At 34.0% G+C, this 23,383-nt stretch overlaps 1 protein-coding gene across 1 annotated transcript; it reads right to left on the minus strand.

The window, feature by feature from the left end:
* Positions 1–1,042: 1,042 nt before the first annotated feature.
* LOC132563480 (metal-response element-binding transcription factor 2-like) lies at positions 1,043–21,218 on the minus strand. Its single transcript, XM_060228239.1, has 16 exons — positions 20,776–21,218; positions 20,029–20,188; positions 19,580–19,661; positions 18,873–18,965; positions 18,263–18,366; positions 17,508–17,538; positions 15,713–15,753; positions 15,251–15,327; positions 14,124–14,176; positions 13,657–13,768; positions 13,154–13,277; positions 11,991–12,058; positions 10,722–10,895; positions 10,354–10,389; positions 6,434–6,539; positions 1,043–1,791 (listed from the first exon to the last, which is right to left on the minus strand). The coding sequence occupies exons 1-16, from the start codon at positions 21,216–21,218 to the stop codon at positions 1,054–1,056; spliced, it is 2,442 nt and encodes an 813-aa protein (XP_060084222.1). The 3' UTR covers positions 1,043–1,053.
* Between the last annotated feature and the right edge of the window lie 2,165 nt (positions 21,219–23,383).

The raw sequence follows: 23,383 nt of genomic DNA on the forward strand, positions 1-23,383 counted from the left end.
CCTAAATGATTAAAACAGATAAATAGCTATAAAAAATAGGAATATGAAAATCGCCTATATACAACCTATGTAATATGTTACTACCAACATTGCCTGAATACAACAGGAAGTAATACTCTCATGTACAACACACACACACACACGCATGCACACACACACACACACATTATCAAAGTTCTATGAGGATACCGATTTTTTTTCATTGTATACAAAAATTAAGTATAAAAAGACCTAGCTTTCACAGAAAACAAAACACAGAAATCCTCATTACAGCATTGTTATAGTTGAGTTATGTATGAAAAACTCTTGGCAACACAATATTCACATGATAATCATTTCTCGTTCTACACAGCACTCAAAACCTTTACATCATTAACATACAGAACAACAAAAGTATTTCAAGATTGATTTTCCAGAATTTTAAAAAATATATTAAATATCAAAAAATAATTACAATTTGAAGTTTACTAGAAGCTAAAGACTCTGTAAAGCCATGATAAAATAGACCATGTATCAAGTTCATATCATGCATTTTTACATTCCTCCAGATTTAATCTACTCACAGCATTAACTCACAGAAGCATTAATGTCCACTTCCACAGTTATAGTAGTAGCATTCACCCATTAGTGAACTCAAAATACTCAACAAAAATCATTCTGAAATATTATTGGTATTTGGCCTTGTTTTTTGGAAAATGAAACTTCCGCTATTTGAAATTCTGGCCTTTTTATGTAAATTTCACAATCTTACAATATGAAAATGGTCACTGGGAGTCAATGTAGAAAGTAGAGGCTTGGGAGTGAAAATGTTCACATTCATAATGAGAATGCTTTGCATGTACCCTTAAATCTGTCTTTAATAACAGCAATCCTCCTCCTCTCAACAACATTTTGATATACAATGTATATATTTATATGATTACAAGTCAACAAGTATCTTTAATTGGTGATAATCATCTTGTAACAGTCAAACTTTAGTATTATAATAATGGTGAGCACAACTGCATGGACACTGGAGTCAGCCAAAACATGCATACACACATAATAATACATCTATGCTACTATGCCGTCCCATGCAATCAGATATTGTACTTTTCCTTCTGAGTTCACACGTTTAGCCAACACATCATACTTCTCTCCTTTCTTCAGGCGATCAGTTGCCCCAAAGTAACTATTTATATTAGATTTGATGCGGTCCATACTAACAACATGACATTTCACACTTTCAATCATTTGAGTGTCAATCACATTCTGCATCTCATCGTAACGTCCAGATATACTAACACGAACCCGTTTACTACGTCGTGGTGCTACAGTTTCTTCCTGCTCATCGTCGCAGTCCTTGCGTTTTCTTCCTCTACGTTGCCGGCGTGGTTCACTCGAGCATGATGTCACTGTTTCAGTGGACTGGGAGGAGGTGACTGAGGGAGGGGGTGTAGGAATGCCTTTAGTTGGGTCATCACCTGATAGTCCTGAGCACAAAGAACTCTGGGAGGCCGTGTCACTGTCATAGGTCTGATAGAGATAGTTGATAATCTGCATCTTCCTCTGATGTTTGGCAAACTCCTGTTTCTGTTCTACTTCCGTTTTAAAAGGATGATTGAAACTTTCAAAGTCTGTAGGCACCGGTATGATATTTTCCAAGGTGTTGGATTTCTTCTTTTTGGATTTACCTTTTGTGGGTGAAGAGGAATTCTTGGACACAAGACTGTCTGGTTCTTCTTTGATTGGTAGACATCCATTGTAGCCACCATAGTTCTGATTGAGGCTGAAAGCATCCTCATCACCATTCTGTGTGAGAAAGACAAACAAGATAAGCAATGATGATGTAAAGGACAAACAACACACCTTAAACACTGACCAATCAATGACTTAAAACATGGATTTATTTTAGTTGTCTTATTAACAGCTTGTTTTAGATTTTGTTTTCCTTTGGAGGCAGAAGGGAGCATAGGTGGATATCACACATATAGCTTAATTACAAGAAACCCATGGACCTTAACGGCCATTAGACTATAAAGTCCTATATATACAAGAAACCCATGGGCCTTAACGGTCATCAGACTATAAAGTCCTATATATACAAGAAACCCATGGGCCTTAACGGTCATCAGACTATAAAGTCCTATATATACAAGAAACCCATGGGCCTTAACGGCCATCAGACTATAAAGACCTATATATATAGAGAAACCCACGGGCCTTAACGGTCATCAGACTATAAAGTCCTATATATACAAGAGACCCATGAGCCTTAACGGCCATCAGACTATAAAGTCCTATATATACAAGAAACCCATGGGCCTTAACTGTCATTAGACTATAAAGTCCTATATATGCAAGAAACCCATGGGCCTTAACGGTCATTTGACTATAAAGTCCTATATATACAAGAAACCCATGGGCCTTAACTGTCATTAGACTATAAAGTCCTATATATACAAGAAACCCATGGGCCTTAACTGTCATTAGACTATAAAGTCCTATATATACAAGAAACCCATGGGCCTTAACTGTCATTAGACTATAAAGACCTATATATACAAGAAACCCATGGGCCTTAACTGTCATTAGACTATAAAGTCCTATATATACAAGAAACCCATGGGCCTTAACTGTCATTAGACTATAAAGTCCTATATATACAAGAAACCCATGGGCCTTAACTGTCATTAGACTATAAAGTCCTATATATACAAGAAACCCATGGGCCTTAACGGTCATCAGACTATAAAGTCCTATATATACAAGAAACCCATGGGCCTTAACTGTCATTAGACTATAAAGTCCTATATATACAAGAAACCCATGGACCTTACAGTCATTAGACTATAAAGTCCTATATATACAAGAAACCCATGGGCCTTAACGGTCATCAGACTATAAAGTCCTATATATACAAGAAACCCATGGGCCGTAACGGTCATCAGACTATAAAGTCCTATATATACAAGAAACCCATGGGCCTTAACGGTCATCAGACTATAAAGACCTATATATATATATATAGAAACCCATGGGCCTTAACAGTCATGACTATAAAGACCTATATATACAAGAAACCCATGGGCCTTAACGGTCATCAGACTATAAAGTCCTATATATACAAGAAACCCATGGGCCTTAACGGTCATTAGACTATAAAGTCCTATATATAAAACAGGCAAAAGAAGCCTTAAATGTATCGCTCAACTACTCTACAGCTAACATAGAAGTCATTGTTGCCTCATCAAGACATTTTCAGCAAACTTGAAATCATATTCTTTATACATGCACCACACAATTGCCATTGTGACCTTGAATGTAGGTAATTGTCGTTTATACAAAGAAAGTTGGCAGTCCTTCATCCTAGCATACAACAGGCCTAATATCATCATCCTTGGTCTTTTGGTTATAGGAAAGAAGTTATTTAAAGATGTTAACCTATTTGATCCCTGTGATCGTTCAAGCTGATCAAGGTCATTCTTATTAACTAGAGGTCAAATCAATTTTCTGAATGCGAGAAATGATTCCCCACTCCTCATGATGTTTTAGACTAAATTTGGTTGAAATCCATTCAAGCGATGAGAAAGAGTAGCATTTTGAAGCAAAATATTGACTAACTTTCCTCTTTGGGGCCAAACCTAAACCCTGGTCCCTAGGGATCGAATTAACGTCCTGAATATAAGTTATGATTCCCAATCCTCAATGATGTGTCTCTCAATCCTCAATAATGTTTCAGACCAAATTTGGTTGAAATCCATTTAAGTATTAAAAAGGAGTGGTGTTTTGAAGCTAAATCTTGTCTAATTTCCCCTTTAGGGGCCCCATCCAAATCCCTAGGCGTAAAATAATCTGTCTGAAGTTAAGAAATGATGATCCGCTCCAAATGATGTTCCAAACCTAATTTGGTTGAAATCCATTCAAGCACTAAGATGAACATTTTGAATTAAAATATTGACTAACTTCCCCTTTGGGGCCCTGCCCCGAAGTCCATCGGGGTCAAATCAAATTTTAGAATTTAAGAAAATGGCTACCCACTATCAATGATGTTTCAGACCAAATTTTATCGTAATTCCATTCAAGCATTTAAAAAAGAGTAGTGTTTTGAAGCAAAATACTCTCTTCAATTCCCTTTTGGGGCCCAGCCCCAAAGTCACTAGGGGTGGAATCGAAATTCTGAACTTAAGAAATGATTATTCTCACCAAATGATGCATCAGACCACATTTGGTTGAAATTGATCCAAGTATGAAAGAGAAGGGCTTTAAAGATATAGTTTACATACGATGGATGGCACACAACAACAGATGAAACATGATCGCTATAAGTCATCTTGAACCTTTGGAGCGACCCAACACTCATTCATATAATTATCATTGGGAAAGTATAAACAAAGGCTTTGAACATGTGCAATGCAGGAAATTTAGAAATCATAGCAAAGTGGCGGGTTAAAACAAGGTCACATGATGAACTCGGCATTCTCCAATCAAAATAGATAATGGCAGTTGAGACAACAGCAAATGTCGACCAGAGTTTGTTTCAAGCTGATCGTCTTTTAATATCACATATATTATTAATTATACCTATAATTTTGTGAATATCCTAATTTTAAGTATTACAACACTTGCCCAAAATAAAAAATATGAAGAAAAAATAACAAAACCAAACCATTAGTCCCTTTTAATAAGAAATGATAATACAAGACTAGGTGAAGCCTTTGACAAAAGTTTGAATTTAATCCACCAATGGTATCAAGATTGATAGGTATTTTCTGTATAGGGCATAGCAACAAAAAGTTAAGCGTTTGGCACATCTAACCATAGTGATGTGACTACCAGAAATTTGTGCCTATAGTGTGCACTTTTTTAGGCAAAAATGTGTTGTGTCAAAAAGGGGGCACATACCATATGCAAGGACATTCCATTCTAGGGGTTATCATTCTAGAGTTCTCTGTCCAACATATTGGATTACCTCCCTTCACATACTTGTATTTAGAGTTGTCGGTTATTTATGATAGATTCAAGATAAAACAACAAAGAATAAATTTCAAATATTTAATTGCAATTCATTATTTTTCTTTATATATAAGAAAAACTTGCAACTGATAATTCTGTAGAGCACTAAGTAGGTAGCACTTCATAGCAGTGAAGTTACTTTTCACTAAACACGGTCACCAATCACTTTCATTAATATGCACAGTCACTAAAATTCTTCGAATTCCTCCTCATTGTTTAAAAAGGATGCCAGATTGAAGTCTGCTTCTGTATGACCTCTTTGGATCTGCATTGCCCGCAGGCGCAGTTCTGTTGTACTGACAGCAATGCCCGCATCTCGGCGATCGCATAGGAAGTGATACAGCTCTCTCCATCTCCAGTTTCTCCATGTCAAGGTGGATGTAAACAATTTATCATTAAGTACCTTCGGATACCCAATGGGTACAGATACCATGAAAGATCATACCAATACTGAATATATCATCTGCCTTTATGAGGACAAGGTAAGATTGAACATTTTAAGACTGTTAAAACAATCACCGTTTTCTGACAAAAAGTCTGTTAATAATTGTTAATTATCTGATTAGCCCAGCTTTCCATGCTTGTTGAGTCAGGCACCTGAGTGAATTTGCTTACACAAGGTAATTAGATATGTGAGGGTCACGCTAATTGTGGTTTCCTAATTATCAATAGATCAAAACATAAATCATAGCACCGTGGTAACCAATAATCAATATTGTATATATATTATGTATATATAATATATATTTTTCAAATTTCTTTTTTTAAATCTGACCTCGAAAACGTACTTGCACACTATACCCGAGTGTGCACTATACCCAAAAATTTATGATGGAATATTGGGATAGAATATCACAAAGCTACAGCAAACAGTTTCTAAGAAATTATGTTGATGCTGATGGACAGGCTGATAAAAGGATGTTGTGCTTCCTGTACAGGGTACATGTATAATTATTAATAAATGGATGTACTGGATGTATTTGTGAACTAGAATACTGAGAGAGGTCAATAAGGGCCCTGCTATCTTCATAACTGTATACCCTGGAAAATTGCACAATTTTTCTATCTTTGTTGTGCAATATATTTGTACTTCAGCAACTGAAATGTCATGAGAATGACATCAGACAGAACGACACAGGTCATTACAGGGAAATTTACATGTTTAAGTCAATAACTGAGAATGACATTTTGTAATCCATTTAACCTTCATTGTAGCATTGACTTTATCTATGGTCAAATTACACAAAATTTCTGTGAAAATTTTACCTAAAATATCACCAGGGCAATTTCTTTTGAAAATTAAGCTAGGCAAAGACATTATTTTACTCGATGAACAGTTTAACATATATTCAACAGTTAACAGTTGATCAAACAATTATCAATTAGACAATTATCTAATCATTTTCTGTTCACTTAAAGTCTTATTACCCAAACTTACCTCCAGTGTTTGAAGTAGTTTTTTCCTGGCTTTGTCAGACTTAAATGCAATAGACTCATCCATCATATGACTGTTCTTCTTATACCGTAGAGGCACAGGGGAATTACTGCAACAGAGCAATAACAATATACCAGCACCTTTAACCAACTATAAAATCATACATTCTTCTTATTAACACCATCTTTAATTACACCATTGACATATCATTTACCTCTGAAGATGTACTTTTAAATTTCTTATTTCATATTTTAAGTCATTTTATACATTGAAGTACTAAATTATGCTTTAAAAAATATTCAATGTTCTGACATTTTGGAATATTCAATTAAAGTTATTAAAATCTTAACGCTGAAAAAAACAATTCATAACAAAAAAGCTTATTCTAATACTGAAAACAAAATTACATGTTGCATTAAAATATATTCTATTTTGCAAACAAGGGGTAAGGGGTTCAATATCTAAGATGTCTAATGTTGAAGTACAAAAAATTACATAATAAATAGTATAATTTGAAATCATCAAATTACATATCTGGCTACAAGTGGTAATTTGGGTTATCATATATACATTAGAGCAAGAGATGAAAGCCTACCGATGTTCCTTCCTGGGTTGACCCATGTTGGGATTGATATTTTCAATAGATTAAGTAACAGTATAGATTTTCTACAATTGTAAATCCCACTTATTCTGATAATGTCCAATGTAAGTAATGAAACTTTTGTCCAACTCAACATTGGAAAAATGACATTGTACTCGAACACTAATTACAAACGGAGTTGTTTTTACAACACTCATCACCTGTGACAGGTGTCAAGAAGTAATAAGGCTGTCCAACGCAATGATAGGCTTTCACACCTGTCCATCCAGGTAAGACAAAACCTTCATTATCATTACATTCTAAATATATCCCAATTAGTAACATCAAAAGATGATCCCAAACAAATACCTATCATTAATGGTAGAAATGTGTTTATGCAATGTTGTGGGTTTTTAAGTCCAGAGTTGGAAACAAAAACATAACTAATAATTTTCTTTTGTGTTCAATATCAAAATTAAACATTAAACTATACTTTATTTAAGTATTTCTCCATAAAATAGAATGATTAGTTCTCATGTGTTATAATTATAGTATTGCTAATGATATGTGTATAATATATTAATCGGTCATATAGTTGAATGATAGATCTATTCCAACCTTTGTTAAGTAGATGCAAAGTCATATCTATTTATAATGATGCATATTTGCCATTTGAAATGGAGAAGATTAATATAAGCTATGGCTGTTAACTAATCCGATGTATGTAATGAAAGTAATATATTCTATATCAAAACACATACTACATTTCAACTCCAGAATACCTACAGGTTTGTAAAGCTTAACGATTACGTTAGTGTGCATAAGAAGTCCCCCTCAGATCTTTTACTTATCAATTAGTGATTTCATCGAAGATATTGTTCATGAATTATAAAAGATTAGTGACTTACTTTATCTATCTTAACAGGTTTTATGTCCATTATTACGACCTTTCAGTCTTTCAGCGGACGAGTGGTGACTTACATATTGTATTTATATCTATATAACATGATTATCGTTTCCTCTGGACCAATGAAAAGAGATCCCAGAGGTATCTTTGCGGCTATCATCATATGACCTATTACATTATTAATTTAACTTGGATTTTTTCCACGTTTTTTTTTCGTATTTGTTCTTAACTATTGGTTGTATTGTTGTAATGACATGCAAATTAATCATGAAGTAGCTCCAATAAAAACCACTAAAGGAAAATTCATCCAACTCTAAAACATCAGAATGGTCACAAAATTAACCTAACATATGATAGCTGAGGATTTTGTATTTTATGGAAAATGAAAATAATGATAACATATACAAAGAATTTTCTAAATCAATCTTACAACTAAATTCAGGCAAGAAGGCACAAATGAGAAATCAAAATACTAAATTTGAGAAAGTCACCTTTAACATTTTCAAAGAAATAGCAAAATTAAACTGAATGTGTCAAAATCCAAGATGGTCTACCTTGACCATTTTGAGACTGACTGATCCAGTACTCCCGAGGAATATTGATAACATTAACTTTTCTATTCCATGATGGCTGACTGTCAGCTTAAGCACAGATAGGGACCAAAAAGAACTTGTAAATATTTGGGAAAGATCAATCTGGTGCAATCTCAAATCTCAAGTTCTCAGACAAGTAACCATGCACAACAAGCATATAAGCACATAATCACCAACAAAACTGCCATAAAAGGACATTCACATAATTCCCCTCCTTCCAAATTGGTCAAGAATGACAAATGACAACAAAATCTGGTGTAGAACTTGAACTATTCTGAGATCCAAAAGGAATCTTGGCACCCACAATTTAATGATCTTTTTTGGTTCTATGCCAGGCCCATCTTTTCTCTATTTTTCAAGCTTTTCCTCTTCATCAATTTATTTCTAAAGAGAGCAAAGCTATTGCAATACATTGATAAGTTGACCTATCATTACACTACTACCTCAAAGGTCTCCTAATTCTAAGTACGCCTGATCCCGACCTGCAACCATTCAATATCTTGTCTGAAGTTTGATGCTTAATCAGTGTTACTGCTTTAAAAAAAATACTTTGCACGGTCTTAACAAAAGGAATACCCAGGAATGTTTTTAACAAAATAATTTCTAATTTGTCAGGATTGCTTTAATCTGTGTCAGACAATTCCACAATCGATTCAATTAAAAAGAAAAGGAAACGCTGTATGTGAAGCTCAGGTTAGGGATTACATACAGACCCCTTAACCGCAACTAACTTCCCATTGGTGTCTTCAGAGGACTGTAAGCTTTGTAAACAGAGGGTCAACAAATTTGGTATGCATGGTGTTAGTTGGTTTGCACAGACAATCATGGCAGCGATTATTTGCTTCAGAGGCAAGTAGTGATTGACACATTTCTGATTTGTCAAGTTCTTCAAATTGTGGAATCAAAACAATATCCCATTTCAGATTAAGGTTGTCTATTGTTTATAGACGAGCTAGAATTACAAGCAATGTTGTAACATATTTGTGGCACAGTTAAGAAGAACAGACATCGTAAATCTGTAATGTAACACTGTCATGACCAACAAGCAATGTTGTATCAGATTTGTGGCACGGTTGAGAAGATAAACAGCAAAAACTTGTAATGTAATATTGTCACAACCAGATTATTATTGAATTAGAAGCTGATTATCATAGTCAGGCTTTGCAAGTTACACATTATGCATACCAAATATGTTGGGACTTCATTTTAAATCAATCCCAAGCAAGCATTTTCAGTATCTAGGAAGCACTGTATGACCTTTTGAGCTTGATAACCTTAAGAAAACTACTAATGTATCAAAATCAAGTTTATATTAACAGCATCAGTAACCTAAACCTTTGACATTAAATGAAACCAAATTTTAATAACCAACTTTGACTTTAAGACCTAAAAGACACAATCCTGGACAAACACTTTCATTAATGAAACACTATGAGTTCTGGGTTCGAAAGCCTGAGTTAAAGAGAATTAAAAGTTTATACCGAGCCTATTGTTCAATAGATCAACTTCAGAAGACTTTAAGCAAACTTTATGGCATTCTTGAATACCTGTCAATAAAACCAACATGAAATGTTATAGTTGGAAATATCTCCACCTACCCCTGAATTAGGCTTCATCTTGAAATATGTAAGGAAACGTTTCAACAACAAACCAAATTCTGACCATGTTTGCGCGGGCTTTACATAATACAAAGCAAGTTATTTGAAAACAATATTCAAAACAAGAATTCTTTAAGAATCTACATCTGTTGTTTTCAATGTAGCTCATTTGAATTGAAGCCTAGCGCCAACAGAGTCTGTAAAGTGTGAGTTTAAACATTTAACAAGGTTAGAATAGTTGGTACCTTGGTAGCACTAGAGCCGTCTTCTGGCTTAGCGAACTACAAATAAACCACACACAGGTTATTAACCAAAAGTTACACAAAGTTTCAGTTTTTCACAAATAGAAAAACATAATAGATCTGTTAATGTCACATTTTGCTTAATATCACATTTTCTTCTGACTAATGGCAAGTGATATTCAGCAATTTCCACTGTAAAGCAAATTAAAGAATTTGTTACTAAACATTAAACTAGACTTTCAGTTATTCCTTACAAAATCATTCAATCTGTCTGGAGACATAATAAGTATCCTGTATCAAAAGCATCATGTAAGAAATTCAATACTCAAGTACACATATTTAACACAAGTTGCTGTTACAAGGATACTAACCACTGAATTGGAATAAAGCATTTGGTTTTGTGACCTTTGGCCTGCAGGGAGTTCATAACCTCTTCGTTGATTTGTCCATCCACTGGGAGTATAATTGTGGGACCAGGGGGTGGAGCCCTCATCTTTAGGCCCCAGACTGTGTGTTTCTTCCTCACTTCCCGGTTGGATGTGAACCTAAAATTTTCCATTATTGACAAAAAAAAAGGGCAGTTTTGACTAATCTACCGGTAGTTAACATCTACCTGACTACCTTACACAAAGCCATTCATATCATAAACAAGCATGCCAGTAATTCTAGAATTTGACCTATAGCCCAACAAACCATCCATCCCAGGATGCAAAAGGCTATTGTAAAAATCTGCTATGGCTTTGAAGTAATAGCAAAAGTTCAGAAGATATTATTGATTCATTTTAAAAAGAAGCAAAAAAGAACTACTTCGGCTTGAATTACCTGAGGCTCAGTCCTACTTCACATACAGAAATTTGTACAATGTCTCGTAAAGGAGTGTAAAAAAGTTTTGTTTCAACATGAATACCACTTATGGGCTTATCATGTACAATTTCTTTATGTAATAATAATAGTCTCTATTTGGAACAGTCAATTACAGGGAGGAAGAAATACAAACTTATACTAAGAATATATCACCAACATCAGGGCTAGAAAAAACCATTTTCAGCTATTCGTCTGTCGGGCAAGTGAAACTTGAAATTCACTTGCCCGAATCCAATATTCACTCACCCAAAGAAAAAAGGCAACAAAACATAATTTAAGGAACACAAATTTAATTATCAATTTCTATATCAAATGTTTGACCCTAACACTTGCTTTTATTGTTTTACTCATATTTAATTCACTGTTAACGTGAGCGAGAACATCGACTTTTTGACAGTAACTATGTACACAAAACAACCTTGTTTGCAACATTTGTGGTGACGTAATAGGTTTTCGCGTAGTCTGGATCAGCCTGAGTCTTAACAAGTGGTGTAAACAAGGATACTACATCCATGTATCTGATCGACTATCGGTGGATTTAAATTCGTTGTAAGAGTGTTTAAGTTGATAAACGTAATTTATTATTGAAAATTCAATAGTTAGAACTACGAATTTCACTCCCCCGCCGGACAAGTAGCTGAAACAATCACTCGTCCGCAAGTAGCTTTGACTCGTCTAGATGAGCGGACGAGTGGATTTTTCTAACCCTGAACATGCAAGAGATTTCCAGTTAAACACAGTAGATACCATTCTTTATATTACCATCTTATACAAACCTTGTTTTATGACCTTTCAATACATCATACAGTTTTTTCCGCCTTTCTTCTTCAGGTGTTTCAGCCATCTGTAAGATTAATAAACATTTAACAACGTAGTGCTGCTTTTTGTCTTTGTTGCATTAATACACAATTTGTTCATGTAAGGATAATTTTGAAAATTCCCACAGCATTATGAATTTACCCATCAATATAATGAGTGTCTATCTTTGCTGGTGTAACTATTCAGTAAATGAAATTATCATGAATCATACATTTGAAGACCTTGCATATTTTATATGTCTTGTTTCCTTGCTTTGTCTTATAAATTTGACTAAGCATTGAACGTCTACAGCTTCAAAATATGAATAAACAGAAACAGATCACTGTAGGTATGCACAAAACAAGTGAAAAAAAAGATCTATGTAGGATCTTGGCATCCACCATTGTACTATCTCTATTGGTATTCATATGTAAGTCATATTTTTTCCCTTCTTTCATCTTTGTTGTGAACTATTTGGTGTATGGACATGTATTAATAAAACTGAGATTCAAAATTTGAGAATGATCTCTCAAGTACTGTCTGAGAAATAACGATAACAAATTTGAATTGTCAAAGAAGAAAATACTGACATGTCAACAAAAAGACAAATCACCCACCAACACCCAAAAACAAAATTTAACTGTTAAAGTCAAAGCCCTTGAAAGCTGAATCATTTGTGACATGTAAGCACCTCTGTCAGAGAAGCATAGTTTTGACTATTAAGAAACATTAGTTCATAAAAGCGAAATCAAAAACATCACATTTATTATACAGTTAAGGGGATTCGTCATCAAGTCAGACTCTACGTCTCTTTGTAAACACTTCATGAAATATTTCACTGTGTCGCCTAAAGTATAATTTGTCAAAATATAGTCATTGCTATCAATAATTTCAACATTTTATTCTACCTAAATCTTACGAGAGTCTGTGCCTGCAGAAAATATATAATATTTATATTTTCTTTAAAACTGGTAAGATATTTCTAATTTTTCTTTATTTATGGAAAAGATAACTTTTTAACTACAAGACATAGTCCTCTCACTTATTCTATGAAGTCTTCCTGAACTGTTATTATAGTCGATTAACTACTGGGTTGAGTTTTGATTAGGTGCTTTAATGTTGGTAACTTGAAAATCTGTACCTTGCTGCTGAGCTGTAGTTTGTTCCAGTTGGTATTGGTGAAGGCCATGACTGCATCAAAGTCGTAGAATTTTTTTATGCCACTGAGCGTGAGGTTAAATAGAACCAAGTGTGCAATGTCAACCCTGAAACCCCAAGAGTCAACATGAAAACATAATTCAGAAAATAATATCAGTCAATTAAGTGGCATTACATACAACAGGAATTCTGTAATAAACGACACAGAACAGATTTATAGATGTTTGAGAGTATCAATTCATATAACGAAGATTTCATCAGCATCTAATCCAAAGTAACCAAAACATTACTTCTTACTCAAATTCATAGCATGGTGTAACATTACTGACTTGTAACATAACTTATATAGGTGGACTTTCATCAGTTATCAGCTAATTGTTGAATAAATGCTGTAATATTTTCTATGTATTCCAATTAAGAACTTTTTTGGTACTCAACAACATTTATAATTTCTTAAAGCTTCAGTCTTTTGCCTGCTGTACTTACCATTTGAGATCAAGTCGCTTCATGTACTCTGGCCCAGAGTTACAGTGTGAGCAGACAAACAGATAAAACCGATCCCCATTCAACAACGGATGTTCTAGACACTGAATACAGGCTAGAGAAAATATAAATATTGTATCCTTCACACCAATGTACCGTGCATACAGAAACAAAAATCTGATATTTACTCATGTCATGTTCAGTGGTGCAGCTATTCACATATTCATTTAACTCATGTTTCTCACATTTTCATGTTATACATCCGAATCATATATTGCTGCATGTTTTATAAAATCAATACATATCGTTTGTATACCAAACATTCATGCAGCCATGCACTGGTTCATATTTTTTTAACTGAAAAATAGGGCAACAACTTCCATATAATTTCAGTGACAGGCAATGTCATCACTATGTAAAAAGATCAATTGCTGTACAACTTTAAACAGGCTGAAAACGATGAAACCTACCTTCATGGAACCACTGCTTACATCTACAGCACTGTAGCATCTTTAAGTACCAGCTGAAATTGGGCAATTTTTTCACATTAATAAAATTGTGTACAATTGATTAGAAAAATATTACTGATTTAGAGATAAATTGCAAGGTGTAGATTTTGGGAGAAACTATTTGAATATCCTTATTACAAGACTCTACATGTTTCACAATAGACCCATGGTTGGTAGCAGTCATATGCATATTTCAAAATGATTTTCAAGACTGCAGCCATATCAAATTTCGAACAAACCCAAACAATATTTGGTCAAATATGGTCAGGACCATCTCTTGATCATTTCAGGCAAGTTTCAGCTGAATATCACTTAAAAAATATGTGTTGTTCAGGAAAACTGTAATTACATGATTATGTTTTGAAATGGTTGCCTTGGTTGCGATTTGAACTTTTGATGAGGTCGAAAAATAACAACATTTTGTTCACTTTATTTTTTTTAAATCTCCACAAATTTCCAACTCAATGGCAAAAGTGAGACTAGAGTAGTACAAACCAAGTTTTTCAAAATGGTAGGTATACTGAATTTTAGAATGACCCAAAAATCACAACACTTGGTCAGTACCATCTTGAGATCATTTCTGACAAATTTCAGCTGAATCCCGCTGGTGAAACTCGAGTAGAATTTCTGACAAATTTCAGCTGAATCCCGCTGGTGAAACTCGAGTAGAATTTCTGACAAATTTCAGCTGAATCCCGCTGGTGAAACTCGAGTAGAATTTCTGACAAATTTCAGCTGAATCCCACTGGTGAAACTTGAATAGAAATTCTGAAAAGTTTCAGCTGAATCCCACTGGTGAAACTCGAGTAGAATTTCTGACAAGTTTCAGCTGAATCCCACTGATGAAACTTGAGTAGAATTTCTGAAAAGTTTCAGCTGAATCCCACTGGTTAAACTTGAGTAGAATTTTAAAATGTTAAAAAAAAAAAATGCAAGGCAGTTGACGAACAATGAAACACAATGACCTAAAAGCTATATCAAAGTAGTTATCTATAACACAGACTGAAAACAATGTCTTTCATTTTTGGATATATCTGTATTACAAAATGATTCAAAGTGATACAGGTTCTGAAGAAGGCAATACTTACTCTCCTGGACCACCACAGTAACAGTAACACTGCTCCACGTTGGTTTTTCTTTGGGCATCCCAGGTCAATTTGTTCAGCTATGAATAATGAACCTCTCGTGCAATTACATGTTATTTTCAAAATGGAAGATTTTTATGAAACAACATATATATGCATTCATGAGAAAAAATACATCATAGTATGAGAACTATTTAACTCTGATGACTTAATGCCTATCAAATTTCTTTAGCAAATTAAGTTTTACAAAATAAGTTTTATGTCAACTCTAAATGTAATTTCTACATTCATAACACAATAAGTCAATCAAAAACAGATGAAGACTGAGAGTTTTATTTATACAATCACTCTTTTTCAAGTAACAGATTACAATTATAAATAAAATCTCATCAGACAATGGCAATTACCGCCGCCAGAAAATTGATTTTCTTTTTGGATCATTATTGTAATCTTATCCATACTTACATCATAAGGAAACGCCCGTTTCATTTTCTGCAAGGCAGTTGCTGCAAAACATAAAAAAGCAGAATACAGTAAGGGTGATTCCAGAATTAAATGAGTGGGGGCATTTTGTGGGTGGTTGGGACAAAACTAAAATGTATTTTATGTGTTATTGGTGCCATTAGAAATTGAATCATATGGGCAAGTGCTCAAACTGGAACCCCCAAAAAAGGGAGATAACTTGTATTGGTTCTGAAAATCTTGTGACAGGCAATTTTAGTTTTAGTCAAGCAGACTTGTTGTATGTTGTAATACAAAATCACATCAATATGTTGTAAAGGACTAGCCGCAAGCAAATTTTGTTTTTGCCTGGATTTGATCACACGAGAAAATAATGACAGTTTAAATAAATGAAGTAAAAATGGCATATAACTAGTACTTCTGTCCATTGCATTCCTTGAAAACTTGCAGTATACCTATGGTAGCTAACAGATTAAAAACTGACAACTTTCCAAGTTTGAAATGTGTGGTGACATACTGGTTTTTCTTTCTGTTTTGAAATGTTGATATTTACCGGTAGTGTTTTAATGAAAGCAGAGATAGGAAATATTCAGCGATTTTTTTCATACAGTTTGGGAAAATTGTTATATCAAATTTTTAGGAAAACTGACAAAATGTATTTGGCTGTGAAAAAAGAGCAACAAAATGAAATTTTGTGGGTGTGGTGTTAACATGAAAAATAAAATTCTTTGGGGATTGCTTGAAATAACAAATATAATTAGAAAGGTTATTGGATTTGGCAAAAACTTATTTGTATACATCAGGGTTTTCCTTAAGAGCCGGTCGCTGGCCAATTTGACCAGCTACTTTGATCATTTGGCCGTCTAAACCAATCCAGTTCCGTAATAATGCTCCGTACACGACTACACATACATGGCAGGCCACCCCCACCTTGCCGCGTTGCGGCTCGGGTCAGCTTGCTTTGCCAGCCTTCTACTTTCACTACACAGCCTACTACTAACACAATAATGGAAAACCCTGATACATGCTTGGATATTGAATAAATTTTATTGTATGGATGGTTGGGGTAAAAAATAAGTGCCTCCTGAACACCCTCCCCATTTCAATTCTGGAACAGCCTTAAGTCAAAACAAGATACCTGCAACAGACAAGCCAGACTGTAATTTCACAGGCAAAGTCAAGTCAATGTTGATTCATTAGAAATAAAAACAAGCTGAGCAGGAGCTCAAATAGACATACCCTTGACCCTATCACATTTTTCTTCTGATCTAAATCTATAGAGAGGTCAATCTATATAGGAGTTCATTAAATATATTATACAAAAGCTTTTTATTTCAAAAATGGTCAACAATGACCTTTGACCTTTTATCCTCCACAAATAATTTGTGCATAAATTTTCAAGTTGACAGATGACAACCGAAATCCAGTCAGGTGGTATGATGATCATTGATGTTATGAAGTGAAAATGAAACCAAATCTGTCCATAGGTTACAAGGTATCAAAATTTAAACCATCACAAATTCCGTAAAGCAATTCTGTAACAAGCCAGGTGAAAAAATTCTTCAAAAACAAAAAATAAGCATGTAAACATTGTAGTTAACCTTGTTAGTGTTTAGGATACCTCACAGTAAACATCACTCTCTTGAAATAAATAAATTAAGCAAAAAAGATAAGAATCTACTCATGCAGGCACATTGTATATCCTTATTTTGTCTACAGAAGGATACGCTAAAAGAAACTTGGCTTCAGAAGTCACTTCTTTCCTTTACCATTCTACCTCTGGTAAATGGACACTTACCATCAGCTCCAATCTTTAAGGCACCCCCTTTCTGAAAGTCAAATACAAACTTTCATTAATTATACACTTCCTTCATCTATCAGTCACTTTTCATCAATAATGTCTGCCTCTATTACAACTTTCTTGTGATATGTTATGTTTTCAGTCATACAGCTCAGAAAATATGCATAAACATACATTCTAGGCTGGTTTAAGTCCTACACTGGTATTATGGAGAGGACAATCAGAGAATAATGTCTGTGAAATATATACACAATTCAAAAAACACAACTGGATCTCAACTATTCCTGTTATGATAAACATATGTACTAACATATATTCATAGTTAATTTCTAAAAGAGAAACAGTAAATTCCTTTACACTAGATCCTATAATGTAATCTCCTGATTCATGTTTAAATTCTGACAATAAATGCACAATGACTAAACACAACTTTTTAACTACTCCATGTTACATTCAGTCTGGTCTTAAACATGTTAATATTCAGCGTAGAAACAACAACTGGTTATATCTTGTATTTATCTAAAACTGGTACACAAGGCAATCAATGGAAATTCATGTCCACTGACTGTAAGCTTGTATCAAAATCAATTGATCCAAATTGTACAGAGTTTTCCCAGACATTATTCTTGAAAAAATAATCTGATTATACTTTAATTAAAATACCAAAATGAATACCATTCAGAGACTTTGTAAAAACATTAATAACATATTGCAGATGCAAATTTACAGTTATCTCCCTTAAAGTATAATACCTTGACTGCAGCAGCAAATATACAGAGGCGACAGCACCACTCCACCTCCTCCTCGATCACATATTCATCATCAATGGTAGGATTATGACATTCCTGGTGGTATCCTGACAAAGAACAATACAAAGTACATGCTAACACAGACAATTAATTGTGTATCACCATAAAAATATGGAACTTCATATGCTCACACTGATATTCATGTTAATGTTTTAAGTGCTGAAGATTGTATATATAAGATATATATATATAAGTGAATAGCGCTTTTCAGTACAAAATTAAGATAAGATACAATAGAGACAAATAACGAAGTAAACTTCACCTTACAGCTGGTTTGTTATTCTAGCATGCATCAGTAATTATCACTATATTATTGACACTAGATAAACATTTCATCAGTCAATTCCTACATATGACCATGCATAACTGGCAAGTAACACAAACTTGTTTTGTCACTTCTATAGGTGTCATAAAGGAAAGAAGGCATGTTTACAGAGACATATCAAAGTCATTATGAAGGATACTTTCATCAAAACATTTATTGATTGGTCTGTTTCAAAGGATGTACAACAGAAAAGTGACAGACTTGAGTGTTTATACAGACAAAACTTACCAATACCACAGTTGTCACATAGCACTATTTCATTAGGGGCATCAGACACATCGCTCTGACACACACAGCAGTTGATCTCTCCTTCCTTAGCTCCTGACAATGGTTTAAGATCAGAAATATTAAAGGAATATCATTATCATTGAGTTATACTGATGTTTCTCTCAACACTTAACAAAGAATAATATCAGAGAAAAACTTCTTGTCTCACAGCTCTTAACAAAGCATGAACAGCAAATACCTAACCATTAGTTTTATCAACTCAAAATGTAAGTTTTATTCTTTTGATATGATGAACCTTTTATGAGGTCAACTCATTGGAGTAAGTGGTACAAGTTTGGTAGCCGTGGGCGTCGCCTAGTGTATCTATACACCCCTGGCAATAAACATTGACAAAGGCAGTGTATCAAACTAAGTGGTTTATACCTATTATTTTGTCAGACCGATCCCATAATCTCAAAATATAGCCAAGCCTCACAATATCTTCTGAAAAATGTTACAAATTTACCGCAGAGAATTATGAAATGGGCAATGGAGTTATCAAACTGGAGGACAATATTTTAAAGAATTTTGTCTCCTGACAATCTCAAGACAACATCTCAGGACTCAATTTTTTTTTTTAAACTTTTGAGTCAGTGACTCAATGAAATAAAATCAGATTGATCACTGACTTCTTGCTTATTAATGAATCTAAAAGACAAAATTCTTGCCTTTTTGAAGATCTTTGAATAACACCCAAAATTCAGACTTGTCTTCGAATTGCACAAAACATTTGCCTTCTTTATCTTCAACCTGTCAAAATAAACAGATGATATAAAGACAGACCTGAAAAAACTGAAGTCTAACTGCTATGATTAAATAATCACTCTTCTAGGTTAACATTTTAAATAGAAACTGAATTTAGTAATTTCTTTACTTTTAAACCACATAGTCTTCATTTGCAATTAGAAGGCGATAAAAAAAGAAAAAGAAAAGAAGATAGAAAGATAAGAGATAATCAAATTAAAATAAATGCTGTGAAACAAAATACACAGTGAATGCAAATTATGAAATCTAACTTAATAATTTCATGTCAACTTTGGATAAATCTAACTATTTGTGATGATAATTTACCCTACATGTCCTAATCAAATCATGTCACTAAGCAATAAACACTTACTTTCAGTACATTTCCGAGGTAGAACAGACCATCACTCCACCTGGCTAAGACCTCTGATCCGACATTGAATTTTCCACGTTTAGTAGATTTGTTAGCTCCCTTGTTAGTCGATGTTGAGGATTTCTTTGATTTCTCCGACATAGTTAGTGCCAATGCCACCCTAAGTGTTAAAATAATGGGCTTAACATGTTATAATGGCTTGTCATATACTTTACAAACATCACTGATGTGTGCCAATAATGCTAACATGTTAACGACAGACCAATTGTGATTGTGAAAAAAAACAGAAAGCAAAGTATTACCATGACAAACCAGAGTTTTCCCTGGGACCTAAAACTTTACTGATTTTAAGACCCCAGGGACTCCCATCCTAACTTCATTAGTTTTGAAGGTGTCTTGTTAATTGAGTCTTTGAAGGAAAATCCTGTCTTAAAGAAAAATGAATTACATAATTTGTCTGGATGGATTTTTTTCTTTTAATTAATGAAAAATGTTATATAATTAAATGCTGTGAATATAAAATTTGATGAAACTGATTCTTAATTCCTATTTAGTTTATTCATCATTTGGCATAATTTTGATTTTTCCCTGATCATTCGGTAAAGGATATTATATCTCATTTTTGGAAGAAAATTGGGAAGGAAATCTCATGATTCCTGCATACTTTTATGTGAATCATAACAAAACAGTCCTGTAACAACCTTAGTCCACCTACATCAGGCATGTATCATAGGTTACTAGACCAACCTGGAAATGGGCTTTGGACCTTTGGGACTTGACCTCTCAGGTGAGCTACAGGTGGAACTGCATGGAGAAGGCGTCACAGATGTAGGTGTGCTTGGTAAAACAGTCTTTGCTGAACTCAATGTGGATGACTGAAATGATGTTGAAGCTGTTACTGTCTCTGATTTTGGCGATAAGTGGACATCAAACCTTGATAATCTTCCCTCAGACACCTTTTGTACTTTAGACTCTGCCCTTGGTGATGACCTACAGGAGGCGATTGCCTGGTCTTTTTTTGGTGACATTTTTCTAGTAACTGAAGCTGGTTCCCTTCTAGGAGACGATCGAATAGGAGGCGTAACATCTCGGCGAGGGGAACTTTTCTTTACAGCTGAAAGATGTTCTCTTCGTGGCGAAGACTTGTTCACACCAAGCAATGTGTCACATCTAGGTGACGACTTGTTCATCCCGATTGATCTAAAAAATATTTCTGAAACATCAACTCTGAATTACAAAAAAATGAATTCTTTACTAATTTATCAATATATCATTTTATTAATTACTGTTGCTCAATAGAATGCGTTTGGAATAGACATGATATTCTCCTTTTAAAACAAATATTAAAATCATCAAAACAACTCTCTGTAATGAAACCTCAATGAGTGACAAATAAACAAAATTTTGAAAATATTGACTTAGCACATGATAAAAACTGAAATACAGAAAAGTGTTAAATGCATGACTTAATTTTGGCATTCATGAACAGCTAAAATATACAATTCCAATGTTAGTGACTGGAAAAAACATCATAATAGAAGAATTATATACCATCAATGAATGGAAAACAAGATGAGAAATAATTATTGGATGTTGGTTACTGAGAGGCAAGACTGGTTTTGAAGGAAGGAGAGTGGGTACGATGTTACCCATAGGTATTCTTTTAAGATATTTATTCTAAAATGACTTCGATTCACAGTCACTTTAATTGGCCTATTCATATTTCTGATTTGACGCAAATGAAGTCTCTTTCAGGAAGTTTCTAACGAATATACAAACAGCAGTATTTACGATTTAGGTCTGGGCCGATAACGTCTGATCGCAAGTTCGAAAGTTCACTCGCGATCGGTCCTGCCAACAGGTGAAGTTCTGTAATTTGTTCAGCCTTTCCTAGAGATAATCAAGGCAACTATTTTTACGTGTGGACGGTTGGAGAAACATTTATGACTTTTTGACATAGTTACTGACTAACATCTTAGTTATAAACGATAAATCTATTGTGATCTTACAAACCGAAAATAGGACTAGCTTTCCCTCATTTTCGCTGTGTGGTATAACGTTATACGAAAGAAAACAATGTGGTAACATTACTTAATTTTTAAAGCACCAAAAATATATACCTGGAAAATAAGTTACCAATTGTTTCTACACTATATATATTTGAATATATGTAAATTAAACTACGAATCCAAGTAGCATCTGTTGTTTCATCAACTTCTGATTTTAGTTGTAATCAAACATGCATTTCTCCCGCCATCTTGCATATTGGCACGTAGTGATACGTGCACATCCGGTACAATAAAACTATGCCTTTAAATACACAATCGTACTTTAAACTCTCAAGGATGTTATTCATAAAAAGTATTGAGTATATTATGTAGAAGATGACGATATTACACACGTTTACACAAAGTAATGAACTCTTCGTTTATATAGTTCAGCGTAGTAATTTGAGTGAGCAGGCTCTCTTTCGCTGTGTCCCGCCCCTTTTTAAATGGGTTTCGAAAGAGGATCTCTTATGCGTAGTGGCAACGTTATGCTTTGTTACACAGCCTTCTTTGAATCGTCAGTATTTTAATATAAAAACGTGTTGTTATTAATAGTTCGATCTTACTGTCAAAGTGGAAAACGGCAGAAATATTCTTATAAATAAACAATCAATTAAGGAGTATCTTGAAAGATTGCAGATGAAAATGAATCATTTCTAACCCCTATTCCATCGTTAAACCACAAACAAGTTCAGAGCCAGTATTTAATATGAAATAGCCAACACGTGTTTAATGTTATTGAGGTATACGCAACTATTTAGTGAAAAAAAAACATTGGACAAGCGTATTGCACCGGACCGGACATTTAGAATTTTCCAAGGACGTATTTGCTGGGCATCCAAGGGATGGCTATTTTGATATTTATTGATACGGCAGTGAAGATAAAAAGAGGTCTGCTTATGAATTTTATCACTCGATGCTTTTGATATAATTCAAAACTCCTCACGGTGTACGACATTTTGATATTTATGTACATCAGAGAAAAACATTATGATGATATATTGTACATCTACATGTGATTTTATTTGATGATCTTAAATGCTTATAGCGTCTGGCTCATTGATATCAAGTCGTGCATCAAATTTGTTGATTTATGATATCAATAATTCACTATTACATCGAATTAAATAGGAGTTGTTTCCCTTTGACCTATAAGCATTTAAGTATATGTACTCGGTGAGAACACATTACACTTGACGAAGAATTGGAGAAAAAGTATTTCGATTTTTGATGTTATTTTAAGGAAACTTTGAGACAGTTCATTGTTAAATAACATACATATATTCTTTTAAGTAGATTCGAATAAT

The sequence above is a fragment of the Ylistrum balloti genome, unplaced genomic scaffold, assembly GCF_031769215.1.
Source record: "Ylistrum balloti isolate Yb309-2 unplaced genomic scaffold, AGI_CSIRO_Ybal_v1 Utg371740, whole genome shotgun sequence".
NCBI classification, from domain to species: domain Eukaryota; kingdom Metazoa; phylum Mollusca; class Bivalvia; order Pectinida; family Pectinidae; genus Ylistrum; species Ylistrum balloti.

Coding starts and splice junctions, on each gene's coding strand:
- LOC132563480 (XM_060228239.1), bottom strand. CDS start 21,218: ATGAACAAGTCGTCACCTAGATGTGACACATTGCTTGGTGTGAACAAG. Junction 15,754..17,507: donor CTTAAAGATTGGAGCTGATG/GTAAGTGTCCAT, acceptor TATGTTTTGCAG/CAACTGCCTTGCAGAAAATG. Junction 12,059..13,153: donor AACTACAGCTCAGCAGCAAG/GTACAGATTTTC, acceptor TTAATCTTACAG/ATGGCTGAAACACCTGAAGA.